This window comes from Sparus aurata, chromosome 23, assembly GCF_900880675.1.
Source record: "Sparus aurata chromosome 23, fSpaAur1.1, whole genome shotgun sequence".
In the NCBI taxonomy this organism is placed as follows: domain Eukaryota; kingdom Metazoa; phylum Chordata; class Actinopteri; order Spariformes; family Sparidae; genus Sparus; species Sparus aurata.
In genome coordinates, this window is record NC_044209.1 from 17,977,626 (window position 1) to 18,001,964 (window position 24,339).

The window sequence follows — 24,339 nt, forward strand, 5'->3', positions numbered from 1 at the left end:
ACTCATTCCTCCACTGTGTGTGATACTATCCTTCCTCAAACATTTTTCTTTACTCTCTGAAATGAAATTCAAAAATGTATCCCAAATAATTAGGGTATTCAGCATTTTTTTGATGATCAGAATTGCTTTTTTGTGAGATTGCCAAGAAAATAAATTAATTTTGAAAATGTTCCACTTTGGCTCTGATTCCAAATAACAATCAAGCATAAATAATCCGAATCTGTAAAGTAACAAGTAACTCAAAAGCACAATTTTTCCCTCCAAAACAGTGAAATGAAAGTTTTAAGTAGCGTACGTACCTCAAACGTGTTCTTAAGTTCAGTACTTTTTTCATTTTACCTGCAAAAGTATTGGTTCCAAATATCAGTTGATCCCTACCCATAATCCTTAGATACTGCAGGTACAAGTCCCCTGTGTGCTTAAACTACAGACACAGTGTACCTGCAGTAAAGGCTCAGTGAAATGAAGGTCACAAAAGCTAAACGAAATCTAGCAAGTAAAGACGAGGCCAGTCATCCAGAAATTCTAAGCTTCATTGTGCTTTGAGAGGCACATACAGGGCTTCACAATCAGCAAAAATACAAGATCAGCTCATTTAATTTAGAAAAATTAAGCCAAGCGTGAAAACCCTCGATAAATGAGCTTCCTACAGAGAAAATAAATGCTGTATAACGGAGAGCAGTTTTAATAATGGAAGGCATGCTATCCTAAAACTTGTAGCAAATACCCATGACATTCACTGGAATGTCTGCTAATATTTAACACAGGGATAATAGACAATGGAAGACCAAAACAAGAGCCTTATAGCAGGGCTGTTAAGAAGCTCCAAAACAAAGCCATGTTGTCTTCCTGTCTTGTTTTGCAGACAGCTATGGGGAGCACGGCGGTCCACTCAAGGTTGACCTTTCACACATCATACCTCACAGCCTACAGCATCCATCCTAAGTGTTCAGCGTATCCATGGCAACCGTCTGTACAACTGAGGGGCTGACAACAATACAAACAGTTGCATAACCTCTTTTTTTTTTTCCTGTTTTAGCCATACAGTTCCCGTGACAGCAGCTCATATTTAGGAAGACATGAATGTTTTTGATGTAGGGATGCATAAAAAGTAGGCACTCTCGCACACAAGTGCTGACAGGTCTGAAAATGCAATGGTCTTCTTGCATTTAATGACCCCGTCTCCGGATCGACTGGACAAGTTAATGTCACATTGACAGAACCCAGAGCAGGCCGTGTGTTCGATTGTACAAGAGCGACAGGGAGGACGGGCTTAAAACAGGAAGCTTGTACATCTTCTTGGAACAGTGATGTCAGGTCAGGCATATTGTGGACGCTGAACAGAGCCACGCCACACAAAACATGAAAACAGGACCCAACGCAACACAACCTCAGCATTCCTGGCTTAGAGGCGGACCACAAAGTGAAGAAGAGCAGCAGCAAAGGACTATAATTTGACACAAACATGGAAAAAGAAAGGAACGTAATCATTAGAGGATGGTAATCGTCAAAGAGCTCATAGGAACTCAGTATCTTAGCCCATCAGCAGAGCAGATGCACGATGACACCCTAGTCCTGTGATTAAAGGAAGGATTTCTAGCCAAAGTGCACATAGAGACATATTCAAGGAACCAATCAGATGCCAACGTCACTGCCTTCCTGACTCCACCCAAAATAATTAAACCACATCAGGGAAAGGGAAAGGCCCCAACCACGCATATGCCAGAGGTGGGCACTGAGTGGGTGTCATTTCCCAGAACACAGCAGATGACGGGGGAGAACCCATTCACTTAAGTTAAATGCTGAGAGCTGCTTGTTTCCCCTCCGACTGGGAGCGCTGCTTGGCTGTCATTCAGCAAACCTCTGCACTGGTACAGCCAATGAAAAGAGGCTGTCATCAGAAACAGACTGCAGAGGGGAAAGGGGAAAACACAGACCGATGGAGCGATGTGCAAATGAAAGCTAATTATCTTAATTCAATGATAGCCTCATAATATCCACCTCATGCTGATGCACTGATACCACATGTACTTGGACTACTTCTCATCTGCCCCCTCTATATCTGGCTTCAGGGGCCTCTCAAAAGTAAAGGGCCCCTACAGTAATCCGACAGGGGCAGGCCTGTATGTAGTGATTTCCACAGGCCGAAAGAGAAACACATGCCCACACCATCACTCCTTCAGGGACTCGCGCTGCTTGGAAAACAGGTCATTCAGGGGAATCACATGTGCAAGGAGGCGTGTAGTCGTGCACCAGGGTGCAGTCACATGCACTCTCATACGGACACTTTCATAAACACCCACACACAGACGCTCGTCCCCCGCTGTGCCTGGCTGGCATTGTGTCAGCAACGTGCAACTTGGTTTTTGTTTCAACACTAACACCATCTGACTGGACCTGTCCAAACTGTGATAGTCAAACTGAATCTATTACATCACAGCAAAAATGTCTATTCAGTTCAACTCTGAGGGATTATTAACCAAAGTCTGCATCAGGAAGCAAGGCAGGACATATAGGTTGTGTCTAGATGTAACCTCAGAGCTGTGAAAGATTACGTGAGACATTATGACCAAAAATAAAGTCTTTCCCCGACTCTACCAAGAATTTTTGTACCTACATCCAACCAGATCTTAACCACAGTTTTGTGACTTTATCAAATGTAAACTAAACTGTATGTTAAAATCTTGAGAGTTTCTCAAAGCTACAGTTACCATCTCGCATCTGCAGGACATTTTCAGTGACGTCACAAGTCCATAATGCCAGAGATGGCTGTTGTATGACACATATCCTTCCACTTTCTCCCAAAGCTAATCATTTTCTGTGTCAAGGCCAAAGCGGGAAACATATCAGCCACTGATGCGAGCGCACAGTGGAGATTCACAACAGTTTTGGACGGATTTCTGATGGGCATGGAAGAAGAGAATATAACGAAAGGCGAGGTTATTCAACCATTAGATGTTAAACTGTTGTGTGTTCTGGTGGGATGAGCTGTAAGATAAGTTGGTGTTGTGAAACCGTGCTGATGCGTAGTTGAAGTATAACCTTGGGAAAAAGCGTTTTAAAACCTTATGCAACAAAGACGCACAACTTTGTGCAGTTGCATGTCCTGGTGACCACTGAAAATAAAGTAATGTCTCCCTCCCCTTGTTTTGTTAGCCTGAAATAACTTCCCCATGGCAATACCAAGATGGATGCCGAGCAGCAAAACTAAATATTCAAGCTGTCGAACTGAATTGAAGGACTTGCTAAGACAAAGGTGGAGCAAATCAATTTGGAAATGTGTGAGTGGAAAGGAAATAATGACAATGTCTCTGGACAGACACAAGTGTTCCTTTGCCAAACCTGGGACAACATAATCTGCACTTTGTCCTGCCATATCCTGGCCCTCATTACCACTGAGTGCTGTTTAACCTCAATGTATGACTCCAAACACCCAATATGTTGCCTCATGGTGCCAACTCCGCCAACTGAAATGGTGCATCCTTGAACAAATAGAAACTCATTGTACAAAACTTTTGTGCCTTTAACATTTTTACTCACAATGAGGATTAATTTGAGCCTTTTATTCCCATTTAACATCAATCTGTATGACCGTGTTCAACCTTATCTTTAGCTTCTAAGTGCGTCTGCAGAGTTTCTCTATGGGCGAAGCAGTTTTTAGAGAGGGCTGGGTCAGCGGAGAGGGCGCCGGGGAGGTGACATCAAGGGAGATACCAATTATAGCTCCCTCTCCCACAGCGGCGGAGCCCACTAATACACATCCTGATTGCCATCCTGGCAGAAGAGGCAGACGTCTCATTTCCACCAAGATTCACTGAAGAACTCTCCTTGGAAAATAAGGAAATTAGAATTCTGTGTGCTTGAAGGATCACTAAGCCCCCCCCCCCCCTTCCCTGCAGATGTGACCCAATTTAGGGAACTCCTTTCAGCGCACAAGGACTCAAAAAAACTATTAACCAAAAAAGCTCTCCAGCTGGCCTGGTGGGAGTGACTGGGCAGGGTCACAAGGTACACACAGGTGGACCTAAAAAGCTCGACGCAGACATGAAAGGCGAAATGAAACAGATCTATTCTCTCAACATGTACGACATAGAAGGAGCTCCTCAAAGGTTTCACACTTAAATGTAGACTCTTCTCAGAAGCAGATGGAGACATTAATGAATATATTTACACCCCAGCGTTGCCTATGATCTGCTGACTGAGGGAATATGCAAAGAGATACACATCCATTCCTGCAGCCACGTGCCTGTACATGATTACATTTTGATGAAGTGCACACATTGATCGAGCAGATGAATGACACTGGGGGCAGAAAGCACACCCTGCATGAGGTCCTTAGTGTTTACAACCGTTTTCATCCATATCTTTGCGGAAGAAACAGCCTCCATTTGGTCCTCACGCACGCTTTCCATTAGGCTTGATTACCCTTCCTCAATCATCTCTGCTCTCATCATGATACCCCACCACTACCCAATCTTATCTTCAAACCATGATCATCAGTTTTCCACTCTCCTTCCCTCCCCCTGTTCCTTAAAGCTGTACAGCCTTTGTCCTTATAGCTAAATGGATAGTTCCCTTTAAACTTGGTAAAATGCGCCCTCTACCCCCAAAGTCCCTGTAGGCACGGATCAATCGACCCCTTCCCTAAACCAATAAGAGTGCCAGCAGAAACAAGAAGCAGTCTACTTCATGATGAGGTTTAATGCATTCAGCACAAAACACTCACATACAACCAATCGATTATGTGAGCTGGGTTGGGCTGAAACACACAGAAAGTGCACCACGGGTCTATTAAAGTGGCTTTAAGCTTTCTGATCTCTGCTGCTGGAAAAACAAAAGGTGATTTACGTCTTATCCGCTGATCTCTGATCTGAGACTGAATCTCATTACCACAGTAAACCCCAAGGGGACTCTCCCTCATATATATTTGAAAACACACACACACACACACACACACACACACACACCTTCCATTTCTGAACAAGACAGCTTGTAACAAAGCCAAGCAGAGGCTGTGAAGGAATGCCAGTCTTTAACATGGGCACCAGCACAAAAGAACTTCACCTCTGACCTCCAGAGCTGTGGCTGCCCGGCACAAAAACAGATTGAACGGACCACCAGTTATGTATCAAGAATCCACAAAGCGTCCAACCTGACCTGGCCTGAGGGTAGGTGGTGAAGGCGGACAGAGAGATAACAGGAGAAGGAGCCCTGTGTTTGGCCGGGGAGGCGTAGGACGGCGAATGGCAGGAGTACACAGAGACAGTGGGAAGAGCAGTGGGACGATCACAGCTCTCCCTTTGTGTCTAGAAGTGGCCTCACAGGACATTCCTCAACAAGGCCCAGGCACAGGGACTGCCGGCCTGAGCATCCTTGGCTTTACTCGACATTTACTTGTTGGTCGTCCCAGCTTGCTGAAACCATGACATGAAATCTCTATGGCTGTGGTCATCAGATATATGATCCTAGAGATCCACCATCCCCGCAAGTCATACAGACATATCTCAGAGCACATTTCCCTGTCACTGGCCTGCTGCACCGGTACTTTATCATCTCAAGCGCCAGTCTGTGGAGCTCCATTCACTAGCCTTAACCACAACACAACAAACCAGGCTGGAGAATGACAGGGAGGACCAGCAGAGACACACAACGAGGCAAAAAGTCAACAGTACTTTATATAAGCCTAATCCTAGCAGTTCTTGAGCTTCAAATATTTAATCTTCAATATTGTTAGGCCGGGGCTGGACAGTCCCACAAAGATGACAAACAACAGATTCATTAACAAGACAACACATGACACACAAATTTAAGCGCTAACCTGTGAGTAAAAATCCTCCAAAGAGTCTTCCCAGTGAGCTCCTTGATATAAAAGAAGTCCCTTTTTTCTGTCAGCCCATGTGGCTCAACACAGGCGAGCTGGATGTCCACATGACATAAAGTGGTAGAGAGAAGGAGCCCGCTCCTCCGGTCAGGGACAGTAGATACAGCACAGCACAGCTATCAGCTCCCAGCATGCTCACTGACACAGTCCATTTGGGGAAGGAGCCTTACTCACTTCCTCCTCTCCCTCCCTTTCTCTCTCTACTCTCTCTCTGTATTTTTGCTGTCACTACCATTTACATGGAGGCTCCACCCAGTGGTCATTCCTTTCTCTGCCTCCTCCTCCTCCTCACACACACTTATTTACACACCAACACACACAGGAAGGCAAATGCAGGTCTACATCACAATAACCACCTGGCTTCCTTTCAACATCTACAGTAAAGGTCATTTTTTAAGATCATATTTCAGGTATTTGACATTAATTGGGAAAAATCTGACAAAGTAACTAATATGTATGAAAATTAACGAAATCAAGATGAATATGTGAACTTAATCCTCAAAATATTGATGTACGACACTCAGCCCTGATTAGAAAGGATCTGCAACTACTGTTGTCACGATTCTAGAATTTCTAACTTCAATACAATCAAAAATTAATTACATTTGATACCGAGGGTAAAATTTACAAAACACTGCTCATCATCAAATCTGAGATATCAAATAAAAGATAAATTAACCAAGGTTGGCCACTGAAAATACAACTTTTATTTTTCTTTGCTAGTAGCATAGAATAGCAGAAAGACGGTAGTAAACATTAAATATCCTACTTATTTTTTCTCTTTAGATTTGAAAAATAATGCCTGTGTGTCAACTCACTGTCAGAAAGAAGCGCTGCTGGTATTGCTTTATCGATACTGCAGAAAATGACTATTGAAATCGTTTCAAGTATTCAGAATCTATATGTATGGATATTTCAACATTTCCGACAACACTAGTGTCAACTAACACTCTGTTTTCATAGTTACTTTCTTGATAAATCAATGAGTTGTTTGGTCTTGGCCAGAAAATGGCAATCAGTGTTTCCCAAACCCCACGATAACAACTTATTTGTCCACAACAAGATATCCCGTTAACTGTTGGAGAGGAGCTAATAAACCAAAAAATATTTCCACGCAAGTGCTCGGATTCAGAGAAATACCTTTTTTCTTTTCCTCTCAAATTGATGCAGCTCTAAATAGCAGCATCACAAGGAATAACAAACACTGAATGATACAAAAACATAAACAAACATGATACTATATCACACGACCCACAGCCAGCAGGCCAAAAGAGAAAACATAATAGACCTTATAGAGCCTTCTGTTAAAAAAAAAAAAAGGGAGGGGGGGGGGGGGTGTCATATTTTTAAAAAGGGGTTAAGTCAGCACATCACATTTTCTTAAACTCCTTTCAGAGACTCCAGAGATGACATGTCAAGCAAAAAGACACACATATACAAAACACACTGAGCTTGATGGTGAAAATAAGTATTAATTCTTCTTTGGACACATCCGGTCAGATCCCAAAGAGACAGAGAGTCATAAACTCTAGCATGAGCTGTTAAATGAGTCAGCACTTTGAGCCAGGTCAACTCTCCGGATAAGTCATACAATCAGTCATGCCGTCATTATTATCACCTGCAGTTTAACAATGAAGTCTTTGCTGAACACGACTGTGCTTTTTTTGTATTGTTGAGTAGTGTATGAGCGTTATCCTAATGCCAATGATGCCTGTCAGAGGATTGTGCAAGATTCGCAGCATTCCTCTGCGACAGCTTGTTTTTACAGCATGAGTGTACGCTTGCCTCGGGTCCGTCTGCTGCTGAGAGCAGACGTGAGCACTTGCCTCATGTCTGTGCATCTTTATGAGTCAACCTGGAGCCCTCTGCTGTGCAGGCTGAACTCTGCAGTCCCACAGTGATGGAGCTTCCTGTGACTGGTGTCAATATGGGATCCATGTGTTAGCAGGGCTATAGCCGCTTTTGACATGGCTCTGTCAAATCATGATACATCGCCGTAATTAATAAGATAAATGTATATGTGGAAATACACATCTAAAGAAGAGTCCAAAATTGACCTGGGGCCAACAGGTAAAGGGAGATAACTATCATAAATAAACTGTTTTTAAAATCATTCTGACTCAAGTGGATGGTCAAACTCCATCGGAATTTGCAAGGCCATCAATAAGTTTGATTTGGGGACATTTTCACACACAATAGGTTTCTTACTGTAATGTCAAAAAAATTCAAATAGCAAAATTTAAATAATAATAAAAAAAACATTAAAAAATTATATTTCTTTCCCTCATCTCTTTAATTATCTTGCTAATGACCCTGTATATTATCTGGGGACACCTTATGGGCTCCTAGCTGCCAGACTGGGAACCACTGCAGGGTTTTTATCTAAATTCATTCAGTGTACCACCACAGAAAGAACATTACCCCCACAGCTGGATAAAACTGGACAGTGAACAATATAATATAGAAAAAAACAACAAATATAGGACTTAGTGTGGAGTGGCCCTTTAATCATGACCAAGTTACTAAATATGAACAGTATTGGTTCAACCACTTATCGCACCAGAATAGAAACTAAGACCAACAGGGACAGATGTGGAAAAAATACCAAACGACCCCTTGCCACCATCGCTACAAAACAGTCACAGAGGAAAAACGCTCCGAACGATTAAAACCATTCCATATTTTGGAGCCTTGTCTAGAATATTTACAACCCCGAAACATTTAACAGTCAGCCTGCTCCCTGTGATACATCTGCTGTGAAGGAATGCTGGGACTGCAGGATGTGACTGGGTGGGAACTGGAGCTGGAGAACATATAGCTCGGCCCGACGCCGTACACACAGCTTCGGTGTAAAGAAAACATACAGACGACTCCACAGCATAAACATCCTGCCGCTGCACGCATACACACAGATCCATTCCAACATTATGAACACAGAAGATCAGCTTTTTTATATAATCTGTTTTATTGGCATTATCAACATTAATTGTTTAGATAGGCCGATGTGGAGGCTACTCGATGTTTTCCCTCAAAAGCGGAAGTGCTATTTCTACCCACAATGCATGCCTTTGTCCTCTTGATGCTGGTGGCCTTGATTCTTATCGGGTCTGCCCTACTATCAACATCCTCTCTCGCCGCCAGTAAAACCCACACACGTACATCCAGAAAACACATGATGGGACAGCTTTAGGAGACGCAAAAATGTTTTTCTTCTGTTAAAACCTTCATTTCTGTTTCTGTGTTGCCGTTTTTCTATGGAAACCTCAGCCCACGCGAAAGCTGTCAGGTGTCACTTTCATTTTGCATATTATCAAACTCTTCATTTCCTGTTTGTGCGCCGTCTTATAGTTCATTGGAGAAGTGAAGGCTGTGGGCAAACCCACCCATCCTGTGGGAAAGGCATAAAATAGTCATTCTTCCTTCTTCATTACTTCAATCCTTCAACTCTGTCACAACATGATGTGTTGTGTTCAACTGATCTGATTAGCGCACAAAAACCAGGGGTTGCAAAATGACTCCAACAAAGCCGGCACACCAGTCAGCACGCATTGTTTACCTCTTTGACAACGTTTCTATGGTGCCAGCTCTTTATCAAGGCATCCTTTGTGTTTTCAAAACCATACAAACAGCATCTATGCCAAATTACTTAGAAAACCAACAAGAGAGCTCTCTAGAAATAATGCTGCGCAGACAATTCATGTTCAACAGGATCATAACCAAACCCTGACCTGCACCAGAGCTGTGCTTCAGAGGCAAATCAGCACACTCCTTCAAAAATGCTTTCCTATCAGCCGCCATTTTGAATTTTGTGGCCCTATCAACAGGGCCGATCACAAGAGTTTTGTCTTGTATGAAGTAAACAACTCCAGGCGTGCCTAAACCTGAAATTCACTCAAATCAGTGCAGGGGGAGAAGATGCAAGCTAAGCTCTGCAAAGTAGACGAAAAGGGCAGCAATAGAAGTAAAAAAAATAAATAAAAAAAAAACAAGTGTAATTTTGATTCATGAAGACAAACTGTGTGACTTAAGATGTTCCTGACTGGTAGGGCAGTAAATTATTACCAAACTAAAACCTCTGTGCTGACTTACTGACTGACAGACTGACTGGCTAGCTCTTATCTGCTGCATTCCCTCACACACTTTTAAGTTCAGGAACAGTTGATCTATTTATGGAAAGCAGGGGATATGTTGTCGAACAAATTGTAAACATATGACAGCAAATAAAGCTCCCACGCAAATCACTGTCAACTGTGTTTAAAACGTATGTAGTAACATTTACAGGCAACACTACGAGATACAGTTTTGACCAGGGATGCAAACACCAAATCCGATTTCTTTTTTGATACAGAAGATATCAAACTCATAATCATATAAAAGAGAGAGGGACCGAAAATGCCCATATTTTAGAGGCTTAAACCTCAAAACACTTGTTTTGGCTTAAGCTTAGACTTGGAAAGAGATGCTGCATGTGGCAAAGAAATCTTATTTTGTTGGATGTGATACATAACGATAATCTGGCTCTATAATTTAATAAAACAACTTTTTTTTTAAAGATCTGGACAGCAATAATAAATCTATCAGATGTAGAAGTTGATAATATGTCAATATATTATGTCAATATAAATCTTTTTAACTGTTATATAAACTAAAATGTATTGTTTTTTATTACACGATAGCAAGATTTCCTTTCCTCTTTCTTTTATTCCACTTACTTTTCATGCTGGTCATGTTGAATGTAATGCATGTACGGTTTTGTTTTTAAAATGTGTACTTCTTTGTTTATCAAATCTTTTTAATTCCTGTACCTCTACTTACTGATTAAAAAGGGATTCTGATTCATTGCATTATAAAATCATTTACATTTTGTTGGCTGCTTATGAAACTAAGACTTTCCAAAGACAAAACATGTGGATCTGGCAACCAATGATAGGCAAATTGTAATTTTATTGTTGAAGAACCGACTGACAATGAAAATATGTATTGATCGCAGTTCTTCATCGAGCCAAACACTGCGGCAGGTTGCAGTTGTTGAAATGCTGTATACCGCTGTTTGTCTACCTCATTCATTGGCTGGTGATACAGCCCCAAAAAATGTCAGCAATGCAGCCTACAGAGTGTTGCTGCACTACCAAACACAAGACTTATATTTCAACACCACACAACTGCACCGTCCAGTAAATACACATGTACAATTGCATTATGGCAGTAAGAATGCAGAATGAAACTCTCCTGAGTCATAAGGAGGGCTGCAACCGATGCAGAAACAAGGCTAAAATATGATTATAGGGAGAGAATGACGATTATCAAACCACCGGCCTTAGTGCCAGGCAGGGTACGCAGCTCTGAAGCGCCCATTAGGGCTCTCAGCGCCACTCATTAGGGAACCATTAGTGACAACTACTTTAACTTCCCAGACCACCCACCTCTAAGTGGCAGAGACAAATGGACTCGAAGAGAATCGACTGTTCCCATCTCTCATCCCTTTGAAAACAATGCATCTGTGTGCCAGCCAGGCTCAGCCGGGGCCGCCGAGGCCAAGACATAGTGTGTAAATTCCCCTTCTCCATCAGCAGAACAAAGGGGCAGCAGCATATAACAGGATCAGTGAGTCAGACTGTTCACTGTTCTGTAACGCGATTAATTGTGACGCAAGTCAAGGGTGCTAATTAATGCTGCCAGCCTAACCGAGCCAAAGAGATGAAGGCGCCATGCTCGGCAACAAAGGCTTTCTGTATGACTTCAAAGGCTGCGCACTCATTTATTTTGTACGGTAACACACTTTGTGGTGAAAATAAAGAAAAAATAACCACGAATAAAAGAACTACAATTATTCTTTAATAGAATTTAAAACAAGTAAAGCCATTTGAAAGGAGATAAAACAGTGACTCTAACTAAGATTACCTACTCAAAGTCAGAATGACAAAGAATATGAATAACAGCAGTGTTTTGTTTCTTTCAGGCTGACACTGGAGGAGTGACTGTCTGCTGTCGCACCTGTTGCTGCTGGTAGCTGAAAAACGACACTGAGGATGTTTCCTCTAATATATAAAGCCGGTGAAGTGTGTCCTGCAAGAAGGGCCAAGCATTAATGTTTAGCATTTTAAACATGGTTAAGACACAACAGCTTCACAGTCAGCTGCTAAAATTGAAACCCACAAATATTGATGTGTCTGCAGCATGACAAAAACAGTACTCAATATCAGTTAGGGATATTTTACTTTGATATAACTTGTTTATTCTGTGACATATCTGAAATTTCGTTTTATTTTTTTTGTTTGACCTTTATTGTTAGCCAGGCAAATCCATATTTCCACCCATATCCAATATAACCAATTCCCAGTAGTGTATTTAAAGATGCACTCTGTTCTTTTGGGGAAGACTTTATATTTTTTGCCTATACAAACTAAATAAACAAACTCCCTTTGCTTTTATGACTGAATAAACTGAATAAACAAACTGACTTAAAGGACAACAAGTTTGTTTATATGTGGCGGACCCTGCCACTAGCTTCAAACAGTGTTCCGGGGACCTTAATTTCCTCTGAGAGTAACTTTTTAATTCAGTTAAGGAATAAATAAATATCCCTGAGTTTGTATTATTACCTCATTAATATTGTAAACATCTAAAGTCTGAGTTTGAATTTCGTCTCCAAAACTACTTAGCCCCCTTTTACATAACAATATCACTATTAGTTTAAGTTGTGCATTTCTTCATGTGTTTTCTCAGCAAAGGAATGTAACGTTTAGTATTTATAGAAACCACTGGGGGTTTATAAAATATGCAAGAAGTACACTCAGTGAGTCCAGTTCAACTGTGATGATACAAACAGGCAGGGTAAACACTGTAAACAAGGCCACACACACACACACACAGAGAGAGAGAGAGAGAGACAAACACACGCATTTGGCTCTACTTGGATTTACGACAGAAAACTTCTCCCGTGAACACAACCTCACAGTTCCGGGCTAGCTTGCCCGTGTTAACAGCTCACACACACTTTGTTAAACCCCCAAAAAACACTCCTGAGAAGACATTTAAACGACATGTCGACGATTTAAAAACGCCTTTTCTTCGTGAATTCCACTCACCTACGCCGTCTTCTGATTTTAACACCATGCTGTCTCCGCCCGGCAGGTCCGAGTACAAAAACTTTTCGAGCGGCGTCCGAGCGTCAAAACCTCGAGCAGATACGAGTTAATATAAATATATGATTTGTTTAAACAGTTCTCAGACGACTTTACAAATACACTCGAGGAATGGTGGCTCCGGTGAGTGAAGGGTGCCTCCGTCGACAGCTCAAGGGAGTGGTTTGAGGAGACGGAGGACTTTAACAAGCCAGTCTTCTTTACACCGCGCGGCTCTCTGTCAACGGCTGCTGGGGGACATACACCAGCTTCCGGCCACGACTTTCACAATAAAACTCTGCACGCTCCACTAGGCACGTAAGCGGATAAGACTACTACTGCTGGGAAATATGGCTGCTATAAACATTAATTTGAATTACTACTACTACTACTACTACTACTACTATGCTTTATTAGTTTGTTAACTAGGTTGTCCATTTACATCAAGACATTTTAGGATGCAATTAAATCTCTTCCACCTCCAGAAAGTTGCAACTGATTTTATCATTTGGTGATGATTCAGCACATGTGGTCATAATGTTTAGCTAGGTAAACCCCATGCAGATTATAAAGCTGTGATACATTAAATAAAATCTCCTCTTGCAGCTGCACAGTGGTAATTAAATGTTGAACTCGGGCGCGTGACTGCGAGCGTCTTCAACTTACCTGGCATGTATTTGAAACAATATCCATTACTGTAGAAGCATTGCATCATATTTGGAATATTACAGCAAATGCACTGTACACATTAGTGTTTCTATCCACATGCATATATGCAGTGTGTCTTATCATAGGCTTATATTTCTTGTAAACCAGTGGACCTATGTTTATTTATCTATTTTTTTTTTAATCAAAAGCTATTTTTCAAATTTGCAGAGGAGGCAAATGCAAAACTGGATAGGAATATTGGGATATGAGTGCATATATGCATGTGCATGATATGCAATAAAAGTCAAATTAAATGTTTAGCATTATTTTCACAAAACACCAGCAAAATAATTATAAACAATCATGGAAACACAAATAATCCAATAATCCTAATTTTGAGTGGTGTATATTCCAGCAACAGTTGCCTCCATAACAGAAACATGTGTGTACTACAGGCCTATGTTAACACATAATAATAACCTTCCTCTAGTAATCAGGAGGTCGCTGGTTCAAATCCCCGGCTTCCGCCAGCTGCATGTTTAAGTATCCTTGAGCAAGATACTGAACCCCAAGGTTACTCCTGATGAGCAGTTGGCATAACGTTGATAGATGTACTTTACCATTTATAACAGTATAAACATCTGCTGCGACTTTAGATACTTACTAACAATAGCTGTTAGAAAGTAGCTATTACAAGGGCAACCGTATGATTATTATTTTGGGCTTTTATTTTTAAAGAAGAGATGCCACATATCCGGTACCAGCCTCCTGTTTCTGTAAACTTTACGTCGTGCAGGATGAAGGTGCAGCAGTGACGCGTTGGCCTCCTGCGTTTTTTTCACCCTGTTGCCTAGGGCGCCCTCTCACACACACGCACAGGCACGCACACACACACAACACACACATAGGGCAGAGTGGGGGCAGGGAGTGAGTGATTGACACACACACACACACACACAGTTACAGCACTTTTTCGCTTCTGTGCTGATGATGCGTTTGTTGCTGTGTTTGATTCACCACATCCGCAGAGAGACACAGAGAGAGAGAGGGAGAGAGGGAGCAGACTTTTACCACAGATACAAACAAAATAGCAACAACACCTGTCTGTGGCAGAGAGGAGACTTTCACCCACCTGTTAAATCACGTATTCACACATCCGTGGTATGATCTGCTGGACTTTTTTTTTTTACTTATTTACACTTAGAATAACATGTAGACGGTTTGAAAGATCATCCTAAAGCTTTTTTTGACTTTCGTGGTCGCCTGTCAGATCACACCAATATTTTCGTTTCTGATTTAGCACTTTCATGTTTCATCCTGGCCCCATACAACAAGCACTATGTTCATATTTTATGCCGCCTGTGATCAAAGATGCATATGACGGGGGTTCTCTTTGTTCCAGCAAGGCTGCATATTTTAAGGGAAAACTGTAAAACTCTCTCATCCACCGTGTTAGACATAAATAAATCAGCCTGCTGTTTGTGTAGCACCTGTGCTGGGCCGAGCCTGTCCCTGCCTGTTGATGAGCCCAGCAGGGCCAAAGACAGGAATGCTGCTCTCGCTACCAATGATAGAGGCCAAAAGAGAAACACCTCCTCCACCTCCTCTCCTTTTTAGTCTTCATTCCTGCACTCGGAACAATTAAACTTGCAGGCATGCAGGTTTAATTGTGCCAATCGCAGGAACTGAGACTGAAAAAAGGGATTTCGAGACCCCATTGGCTCAGAGAGTAAAATCATCATGACATGAACAGGCTCTTGAAAAGCCTGAGTCTGCATGGGCACTTCATTCAAGGGTCTCGTCTTCAAGCTGTGGCCCCATGAATACCGCAGTTGTGCTGCCCGAACTCAACAACTGACAATGCAGCCTTTGTGGAGCGAAGCCTCCTCACACAGAGTTTCAATTCATTGTTTCGAGTTCATCCATTCCCCAGAGCGCTGCCGTAAATCTTTGCTAAATAACCCCGAAGAAGTGAAACCAGAGAGCCGTTTTGACCTTCAGATGAAAAGCTCATCAGATGAAAATCAACACCCTGTTGTCTGCAACTTCCTGATCTACATAAAGACGTGTAGAGCCGATTCTGGGATGACCGTGACGTTAATGCAAACATTAAAACAGTGTAGGGTTATGAAATGTCAAGAGGGTTTTGTTCCTCCATGTGAAAAGACGCAGCTGAAATTCCTCAAATGTCTCCTTCTGCTTTATTCGTGCATCGCTGCTTGATTTGATTCATCAAGTTTTGGTTCAATTTTTTTCCCATTTTCAGAGAATAACAGGAACTGATGATTTAAGGTGATGGGTGATGGCTCAAATTTGACAAAAATATACATGTCAGTACGGAGGACTGAAACTGCCAGAATGGAAAATACATTAATGGATCAATTAATAAGTAAATATGCCTTTAAATGCAACACAAATAAGAAGGCTGCTTCTGTATTTATTGAATTGTGTATTAATTACATTTTTAAAATGTTATTTGACCATTTTAATAATGAATTTAAAAATAATTTAATTTAAAAAATATTACAGAAATAAAAACATAAATGAATACAACTTTAAAATGAATAACAACATAAATGGAAGGGGAAATGAAATGGGAACATAAATGAATATGGGAATTGATACAAATGTTAATAAATACAGAAGTTTTGTTGTATTTTATTCACATAATTTTACTGAGACATTTTTTTTAAATTTACTTTAGACTTTTGTCAGTTTGAGTCCTCCATATGCAACACCTTTATGACATATAAAGTAAAAAAAAAAAATATATATATATATATAGACCTTGCAGGTATTCTTGGCAGGAATATTAGCCTGGATTGAATAACTGACACATTCAATTTCTACTTTGCCCTTGTCTTGTTCCACAGGGACGTGAATCTGCTCGGTCTGCTATGAATGAATGATTAGAAAAATAAAGACAGAGCTTCTTTTGACAACTTTCCAGCTGTATGTGATCTCTCTCTATAAGCGGCTAAATCTGCATAGGCTGAAAGCACCTTGCTAACATCCGAGCACATCTCAACCTCACATGAGCCTCGGTCACATTATGAAATAGCTGTTGCTCAGTCTTAGTGTACTAAGTTGAGCCTGTGGATTAGTGTTGTTGCCAGTGACCGAGCCAAGAGATCCTGGTTTGCATGTTCGAAAGGAACAACGGCTTACTCTGTGTACTGGCTGACCTTCGATCCATGAACTCTACTGACTTCAAACAGCAAGGCCGGTGATTTTTTGCACATGTACATGAAACGTAAAAGATTCAGCTTTGAATGAGATATTCCAGCAATATCGTTGGGGAAAAAAGTCTAAATCAATATATTTACACTGAGCCCCCAAAACACTGGATCCCACACTTCCAAAAATGAATCCTTAAAGTTTCTCTGTTAGATCTCCCATGTACACAGGTCTTTCAAACCCAATGGCTCAAATTTATGACAAGGCCTTTTCATTGCTGGCAAGAAGACTGACTGCCCAGCAGCAGCAGTTCAAGACTGCATTTCAACATTTGTGAGTATGAAACCAGTAGATATTCTTAAGCAGGATGTAAAGTTTCAATATATCAGTGGTTTGCAGAGATGTGCCAACGTTTATTCCGGTAACAGTTCTGAAACTGATCTTGATGTGTAAAATCAGGGAATGACCCTTTATCGCAAGGCTGTACACATGGAGGCTCATTTCCTGAAACCACAAGGCTCCGTTTTATCACATTGTGTGAGAAAATGCTGTTTAACCATCTGATGAGAAGAGATACTTAGAGTGACCCCTGCTGATCATCTGCAGTAATTACAGCTCTACCTGCAGAGAGCAGAAAGGACACGAGGGGGGAAGTCAGGCCTAATCCCAATGCAATATATATATATATTAAAAACAAAAGACAGGAGTGCACGTAGACACAAGTAGCAACACATTAAATAAACTGTGTGATTTAAGTTCCAGGAGAAGACGTCAGATCTTAGGTCCTGATTTCGACATTTTCTGTTCCGTTTTTGGTTTTTGTCTCCGTGGGACTGCCCTAAACCCGAAACTCACATCAAGCTCTGTCGGTCTGTGAGTGTGGAGATTGGGATCGTGTCTTGCTATAAGCGGGTTCCATAAATGATACCTGGATACACATTTTAACCCACTCAAATGCTTCATACCTCTTAACACAGAGTGGTTAGCAGCTGCGGCGTGTTGCGGCACTATTTCTCTCTCCAGCTTTGACTTTCAAACACAACTCATTCCTAGAAAAGAGACCTGCCGAGGAATATGACGTTAGTTTCCACACACCTGCTCGGCGTGAAAAATAAAAAAAAATATTACAGCATGCATGGCAGATATTCCCTGGCACGAGCTGTGGCTGCAGTTTTCGTCACTCCGTGCCCCCGTGACTCACCACACGAGCTGATTTTGAAACTTTCACAGGTGCAGACAGACGTAATGAGACCTTTGGCTCAATCCATCCTATAATTTTCTGGGTGAGAGGCAATGCAGACCGGAGTGATAAATTACTGACATGAGTCATGTAATAAATACAATCTCGCTCTCCTGTTGCTTTTCTCATGTGGTTGTGAGGGAGAAAAAAAACAAGTCTGTGGGCGGCTGATCACTTTCCAGTTACAAACATAAAGCTCTGTTTTTAATGCGTACAAAAATGCTCTCCGTGAATTCTGAACTGCTCGTTAATTTCGCCTACAGCAGAGGTCACCTGCACTTGCGCACACAGGGATAGTGCTGTTGGAGGCTCCAACGGTTTTTAGAGAGATGGTGTGAATGGCAGAGAGCTCCTGATGAGGTAGGACAGCTGTCTAGAAGTCACTCTTCCTAGGGCTAGACTCGCAGCAATCTGCACTGCGTACATTTTCTTGGGACTGACATGGTCCTCCCCAAACTCGCACCATTACTGTCTCAGTAGACTGACAGAGCATTTGTTCAACGGTGATTAATTATGCATAAGTCTTCAGGAACGAGAAGATGAAACCCCTGCTGTTCATAGATGGATCACGTCTGCAGGCATGAAAGCTTGATGAGGCCAACATGTCTTCACATTTACAGCACAAAACAGTGGGACTCGAAGCGTGTTAGACAGTTAGCCACAAACACAAAACTGAAGACGTTATTATCCAGCTCGCCTCCTTCTGGCTATTTTCTTTCTTTTTAAAAAAAATAAAAACGCAAGAACTCGGAGAAAAACAAATCCGCCCATGCCAAGAGAACGGTCTTATTTGGCTCACGGAGCTGTGTGGATTTCATCTGCCTCTGTTTGGATTCCCACACACTCCTCTTTGAAGCAGCTTTCTGGCAGACTGTCTCTCTCAGCATCCAAAACACGTCGAACTGTGTTTTACCAGTGGATCAGCTCTGTCTCGCTGAAGCAAAGCATACATGTAATTTGTCCAATTAGATGTTAACGTTATGATCTTCTTTCATGTAAGTGTGCAGAGGCTTACTAATCAATAAGGCCTTATAATCAGCGTTTTACTATATCGTAATGCAATATTAGAAGTTAGAAAATATGATGGATCAATAGATGTGGAGAATAATTGCAAAAAAAAAAAAAGAAAAGTAAATGAATTTGAAATTCTGGAAATAATAATAGGTAAGTTAGGCTATTGAGCTTGCACTTCAATATACTGCTTGTGGCGTATTTCTCCTTTAAATCACATTGCTAAATTCATCACTGTGTCAGATTTGTGACTAAATAAATAATATTGATCTACCCCTTAGTTGTCCTTATCGGAGCATTATCTTGTCTCAATTGCACGTACTACTTCCTATTACAGCTGTTTGTTGACTGTGAAAGATGCAATATATAAGAATTGGTCACCTGTCCAATTCAAAATACTCCAAATAAGCAGGGGTCAACATATCACCAGGGTAACCGCTAACTTCTGCTAACAGAAGCTGCAGTACGGTAGTTAGCTCAGTTAGCCGTGCAGTTAGTGGTCGGGCCTTGTAGCTTGGAGGAGCAGCGGTTTATACTGCTAGCACAGGAGCTTTGGACCATGACAGGACAAAGGCTAGCTGGGTAGCATGTTATGTACAATAGCAACAATACATATACATCATTACATCAAAACTTTTATTTCTTCACATTCTGTTCATAATATTTGTTCATTTTCAAAAATATTTTCAACAAAAATCCTATACATTGCACCTTTAATCTGTGATGTTGAGGAATTTTCTCCGATCAACTAGCTGCTAACCAGGCTAGCCACTACAGTAGCTAGCTACCTGTCAGGAGCTATTTGTTGCTCAAAATAATTCCATGTAGCCTCCATTACATATTTGACAGCTACAGGCTATAAACTACTTCTGTAAATCCAGTTTCTTTGTAACTGTTAGTGTTAAATCGAACACCATTTCATGGAAATTCATTCTTTTCTAATTTTTGATCTCCTTCACTATTGTCCAATACGGTTTTCATAGTTTCACAATTACTTCCAGTAAAAACCTCAAACGCAATCCGCTGTCATCAGCAGGAAGTGTGTTAAAGTTAAGCTTGCTAAATAGCCAAGCTGTGGCCCTACACATGGCACGTAATGGCAGAAGATACTGTACAGGCAAATGAAAAACGTTTTACAGCTGTTTGTTTATTAAACTGTAGGCTAATTTAGTATGAAGCTGAAAAAATGTTTTAAGTCTATCAATGAGGCCCAGGATCTCCAGGATTCCAGAGTTTAGCTCCTAGCTTTAAAAATGGTAGTTCAATCAAAAAAAATGACTAATACTAACAACAGCTTCTTGCCAGCATTCACGATTGCGTCCCAGTCCAAAGATGGACCGCTAGTTGCATGGCTAACTGAGCTAACTAGCTGACAGCAGCTCCAGTTACTAACAGCAGCTTTTAGTGGTTACTTTGTTGATATGTTGCATCTGATTCATTTGGAGTATGAGTTCAACAGGTGGCCATTTCTTACATACTGCACCTTTAATTGGCTGAAGTTTTATCACGCCTGAGTTAAGCGATACCCTGCTCGGTATCATTCCCAGGCCTGTGACCTGTGATGATTAACCAGGAATGTTGAGTCACACTTGACGGTGACGGTGAAGGTTAGACTCACAGTAACATTTACAGTCAGTAATTCATTTAGATGCAAACAAAGATGTCACTGCATGAGGTCAGACTGTTTTTTAAAACTTCTTTCTCACGTGTGCCCTTGTTCTTCTCAACAGCTCGTGTCAACCGCCGTTTGGCGAATGTTTCAGGGAGTGATTTAATACTTCTGCTGAAACAATGTGAACTCGCTGGACAACCCTCAGATGAGTCACACATGAATCACTCGCATGATTCACGATCAAAAACAGAAGCACACCGCCCAACCTTATTTTTTTTACAGTATAAGCAAAGAAACTGACACTTGCAGGCGGGCGACAGCTGAAATTAAGCCTTTGGGAATCCATTGCTCTCTCAGCCCACGAACTGGACTGGAGGCTGAATATTAAAATGACAAACTGGCGTTATAACAACTAATGAGAACTTTCTCTTCAGTATATCTATGTCATTCCGCTGTTTCCATGTTCCTGACACCAAAGCAGTCCACATGACTTCCCCCCCATTGCATATCCGAAACGAATATAGTCCCCGCTTTTCACGCAGCTCCTCGCTGCTGATTCAGGTGTTTTGAAATCACTGAGACAGCATCGCTTCCCCTTGCTACACACTCAGTCAGCTGATTCACCACAGCCCAGCGAAGGCGATTTAGTCATGTCAACAGTGTTTTAAACACAGTCGCAGCGCTTAACCCCACACAACAGACTACACACACGCACACCTCGGCCTTAGACCTCGTTATAACGACAGCGTGAGAGGACAAAATCGGGAACATGTTGACAGACGGGGAGTTTAAGAATAAAAAAAAGAGGCCAGCTCCACTTCTCCGTGCTCCTCCATCTGTAATTAAACTGGGAGAGCACCGAGAGTTTGTTTATCCAGGTTTGGGGAGGACACAGCAATATTATCAAGGTCCTCATGAGCATGATCTCTGCACGGCTGTGATTTCACCTGAGGTGTCAATCAGTCTGCCGGTGGATGTGTGTCGGAGATTAGATCTGCTCAGTGAGTATTATCCCCCTCTCTCTCTCTCTCTCTCTGTCCCTCTCTCTCGGTGTGTGTTTGTGTGTGCGCAGAGGTTTAAGTTGTGCTTAATGAGAGAGCCTCCTTAGCCATGAGAAGCTCCCTCTATTTCTGTCCAACTGTCATCATCGCTGCTGCCAGTGTGGCTGCACACACACACACACACACTGAACACAAACAAAGTCAATCAACAGGTTTCCTTCCTCTAAAACACGAGAAGTCTTTCAAAACTAAAACACGATGATGACTTAAAAGGGCACAATGGTGTTTTGGAGAAGAAATTCAAACTCAGAATTAAAAAATGAGGTAATAATACCAAGTGACTAACTGACTAAACACGCTGCTCTCAGAGGAAAATAAGGTCCCGGGACACTGTTTACAGCTAGAAAAGTGGCAGGGTCCGCCACATATAAACAAATTTAAACAGTATGAAACTGTGTTATCCTTTAAGGTCAGTTTGTTAATTCAGTCAAGAAAATGTAGATTGTTTAGGCGTCTTCACATCTCCCCCAAAACAACAGCGTGCACCTTTAAATTGATGCCAACACACCACGAAACACGCTCTCAATACTACAAAGATGCACCCGAGGCCCCCTGATGTGACTTTACCTGGAGCATCTTGGGACGGCTTCACAGCTGGACACAGGAACGTTTGAAGGCTGGACACGCAGAGTTCGCTCACCGTCCCCATAGTGCCTGAGTGTGAAACTGTCCCTGGTAGTGGCCGCCGCTGCCTCCTGACCGTTCACACTGAGATGGAGTACAAATGGGAAGTCGCGGAGGGCCAGGCTCCCCGCTGTGCCTGCAGATACTCACTCAGAGCTCTGTTCAGTCCATGGAGAGAGGCGCCGGCTGTGAGGTCCTGCTCCTGTGTCACTCTGCCTCACCTAATCCTGCTGGCTGGGATGAATTCTCCGCTCAGCCTCTCTCCCCCCCCCCCTTCCTCTCGCACTCACCTACTTTCTCTTCCCCCTCGATTAGAATGTGCAACTTGCGAGGACGCCGAGATCACTTCTGCTTTCTCCCTGTTCCCCTTTTGTGCAGCCTCCCTCTATCCTCCTCTGCTCTCCCTCTCTCTTTCTCTCTTTCTCTCTCTCCCGCGCTCTTTTCTCTCCCACTTGCTACTTTCCATACTAATTTCAAGCAGATATTCTCAGAGCCAAAATATTGCACACACAGACGCAAAAGTCGCGCTGTATGTGGGAGCACGCGCTACGAATACATCGTAAGGGAAAATCAATTAGAGAAACAATTAAGGAGGAAGTTTTAATGTGGCGAACTGTCAGCGGTTCGTCCCTTTATTGTCTTGTGCGGCGCGGCGTTTGAGTTCCCTCTGTTGCCTTTTGCTTCTAGTCACTCGTCATTTTTGGCTTCAAAAAGCCTTGTACATAAAAAAAAAAAGAAAATCAAGATTTCATTGTTGCCTGGCAACGGGGGGGTGGAAGAAATGATTTGCTCCTGGGCAAAACACTGTGAGCCATTTGTTTTGATTAGGTTATTTTCACACCTATTGAGGCTATTCACTATGACACAATCACATTTTGGAGCGCGCACACATCTCACACACACACACACACTCAGAGCGAGACGAACCTCGCCCGGCTCTGCCACGGATGCGGCCATAATCAGCGTCAATTGATTTCATCTTGGATTTTTCACCTCCCTTTTGTGGTGCGAAGCAGGAAATGTTTACCTCCACCCCTTGAACCTCTGCCACTCCGAATTAGCCCGCCCGTCACTCACAAAGTGCCACTCACTCCTGGACAATGTGCTCTCTCATTCAGTGCAAGGCGTTAATTAAGACGTCAAATCTACCCTCCCTGTCAGACGCCGCCATCAAGGGGCTAGGTGGCAATTACTCAACAGTGTGGATTCGACACACGCCTCGTTTCACCTCTGATCCAGCAATCCTCGGCCCTGTGAGCCCCCGAGCGCCTCATAGTGACCCCGGCGTGAACTGCAAAGTCAGTCACGACCCCCCCCCCCCCCCCCACCCCCACCCCCTTAAAATGCTGCAGCTGCACATCACCCAGAGGAGCAAACCCTGTCACGAGAGGCACACGGTGAAGTCAGCAAAAAAATTTTCGTCTTCTCTTTTTTAGTGTGCATGTTCCTCCACTCGTTAGCTCTCTGAATAAGAGTGCGCTGTCAGCAAGTCGCCGGGCACCTGGAGGGAGCATAAACAGGTAAACAGGTGGGTGTAGATAGATAGATAGATAGATAGATAGATAGATAGATAGATAGATAGATAGATAGATGGTGGGTGTGCGGAGTGCACTCGCAAGCCTAGTACTCCTCGTCGCTGCTAACAAGGTCAAAAAGACATCAGTCCATTGCCGTAAATGGAATAATGTCAACATATTACACTGAACCGTCAAGTGGCCGTGCCTGAGTCCACATAGCGAGCCGTAAGGGCCCTAATGACGGCCATGAAGGCAAATTAGCCACAGCAGCGACAGTAAATTCCAATTCATTACGCATAGTATTGCCTCATAAGGTCTCAGAGGGTATGCCGAGCGAGGTGCAGACACAAAGTTAGAGACGAGGATGGTTTCACACTATTCCCCCCCGATCTGCATGTGGAGCCAAAATATGCAGCAGTAACAGGGGAGGAAAAAAGACTCCCG

The 24,339-nt window shown here is 42.5% G+C and overlaps 1 protein-coding gene across 4 annotated transcripts in view; it reads right to left on the reverse strand.

Annotated features, from left to right (window-relative positions):
• Positions 1–24,339, reverse strand: part of cyth1a (cytohesin 1a) — a 45,230-nt gene that overhangs the window by 15,784 nt on the left and 5,107 nt on the right. Inside the window, exon 1 of one of the 4 annotated variants that reach the window (XM_030407426.1) lies at positions 22,322–22,397. The exons of 1 other annotated variant lie outside the window; for it this stretch is intronic. Coding sequence is in view for 1 of the 3 variants with exons in the window: in XM_030407427.1 (XP_030263287.1) it covers positions 12,970–12,997 (28 nt within the window). In the remaining 2 variants the exon portion in view is untranslated. Of the gene's footprint in view, positions 1–5,818; positions 6,066–12,969; positions 13,238–22,321; positions 22,398–24,339 lie in introns of those variants that run through there. 2 more of the 4 variants (XM_030407427.1, XM_030407429.1) reach the window with 2 other exon arrangements.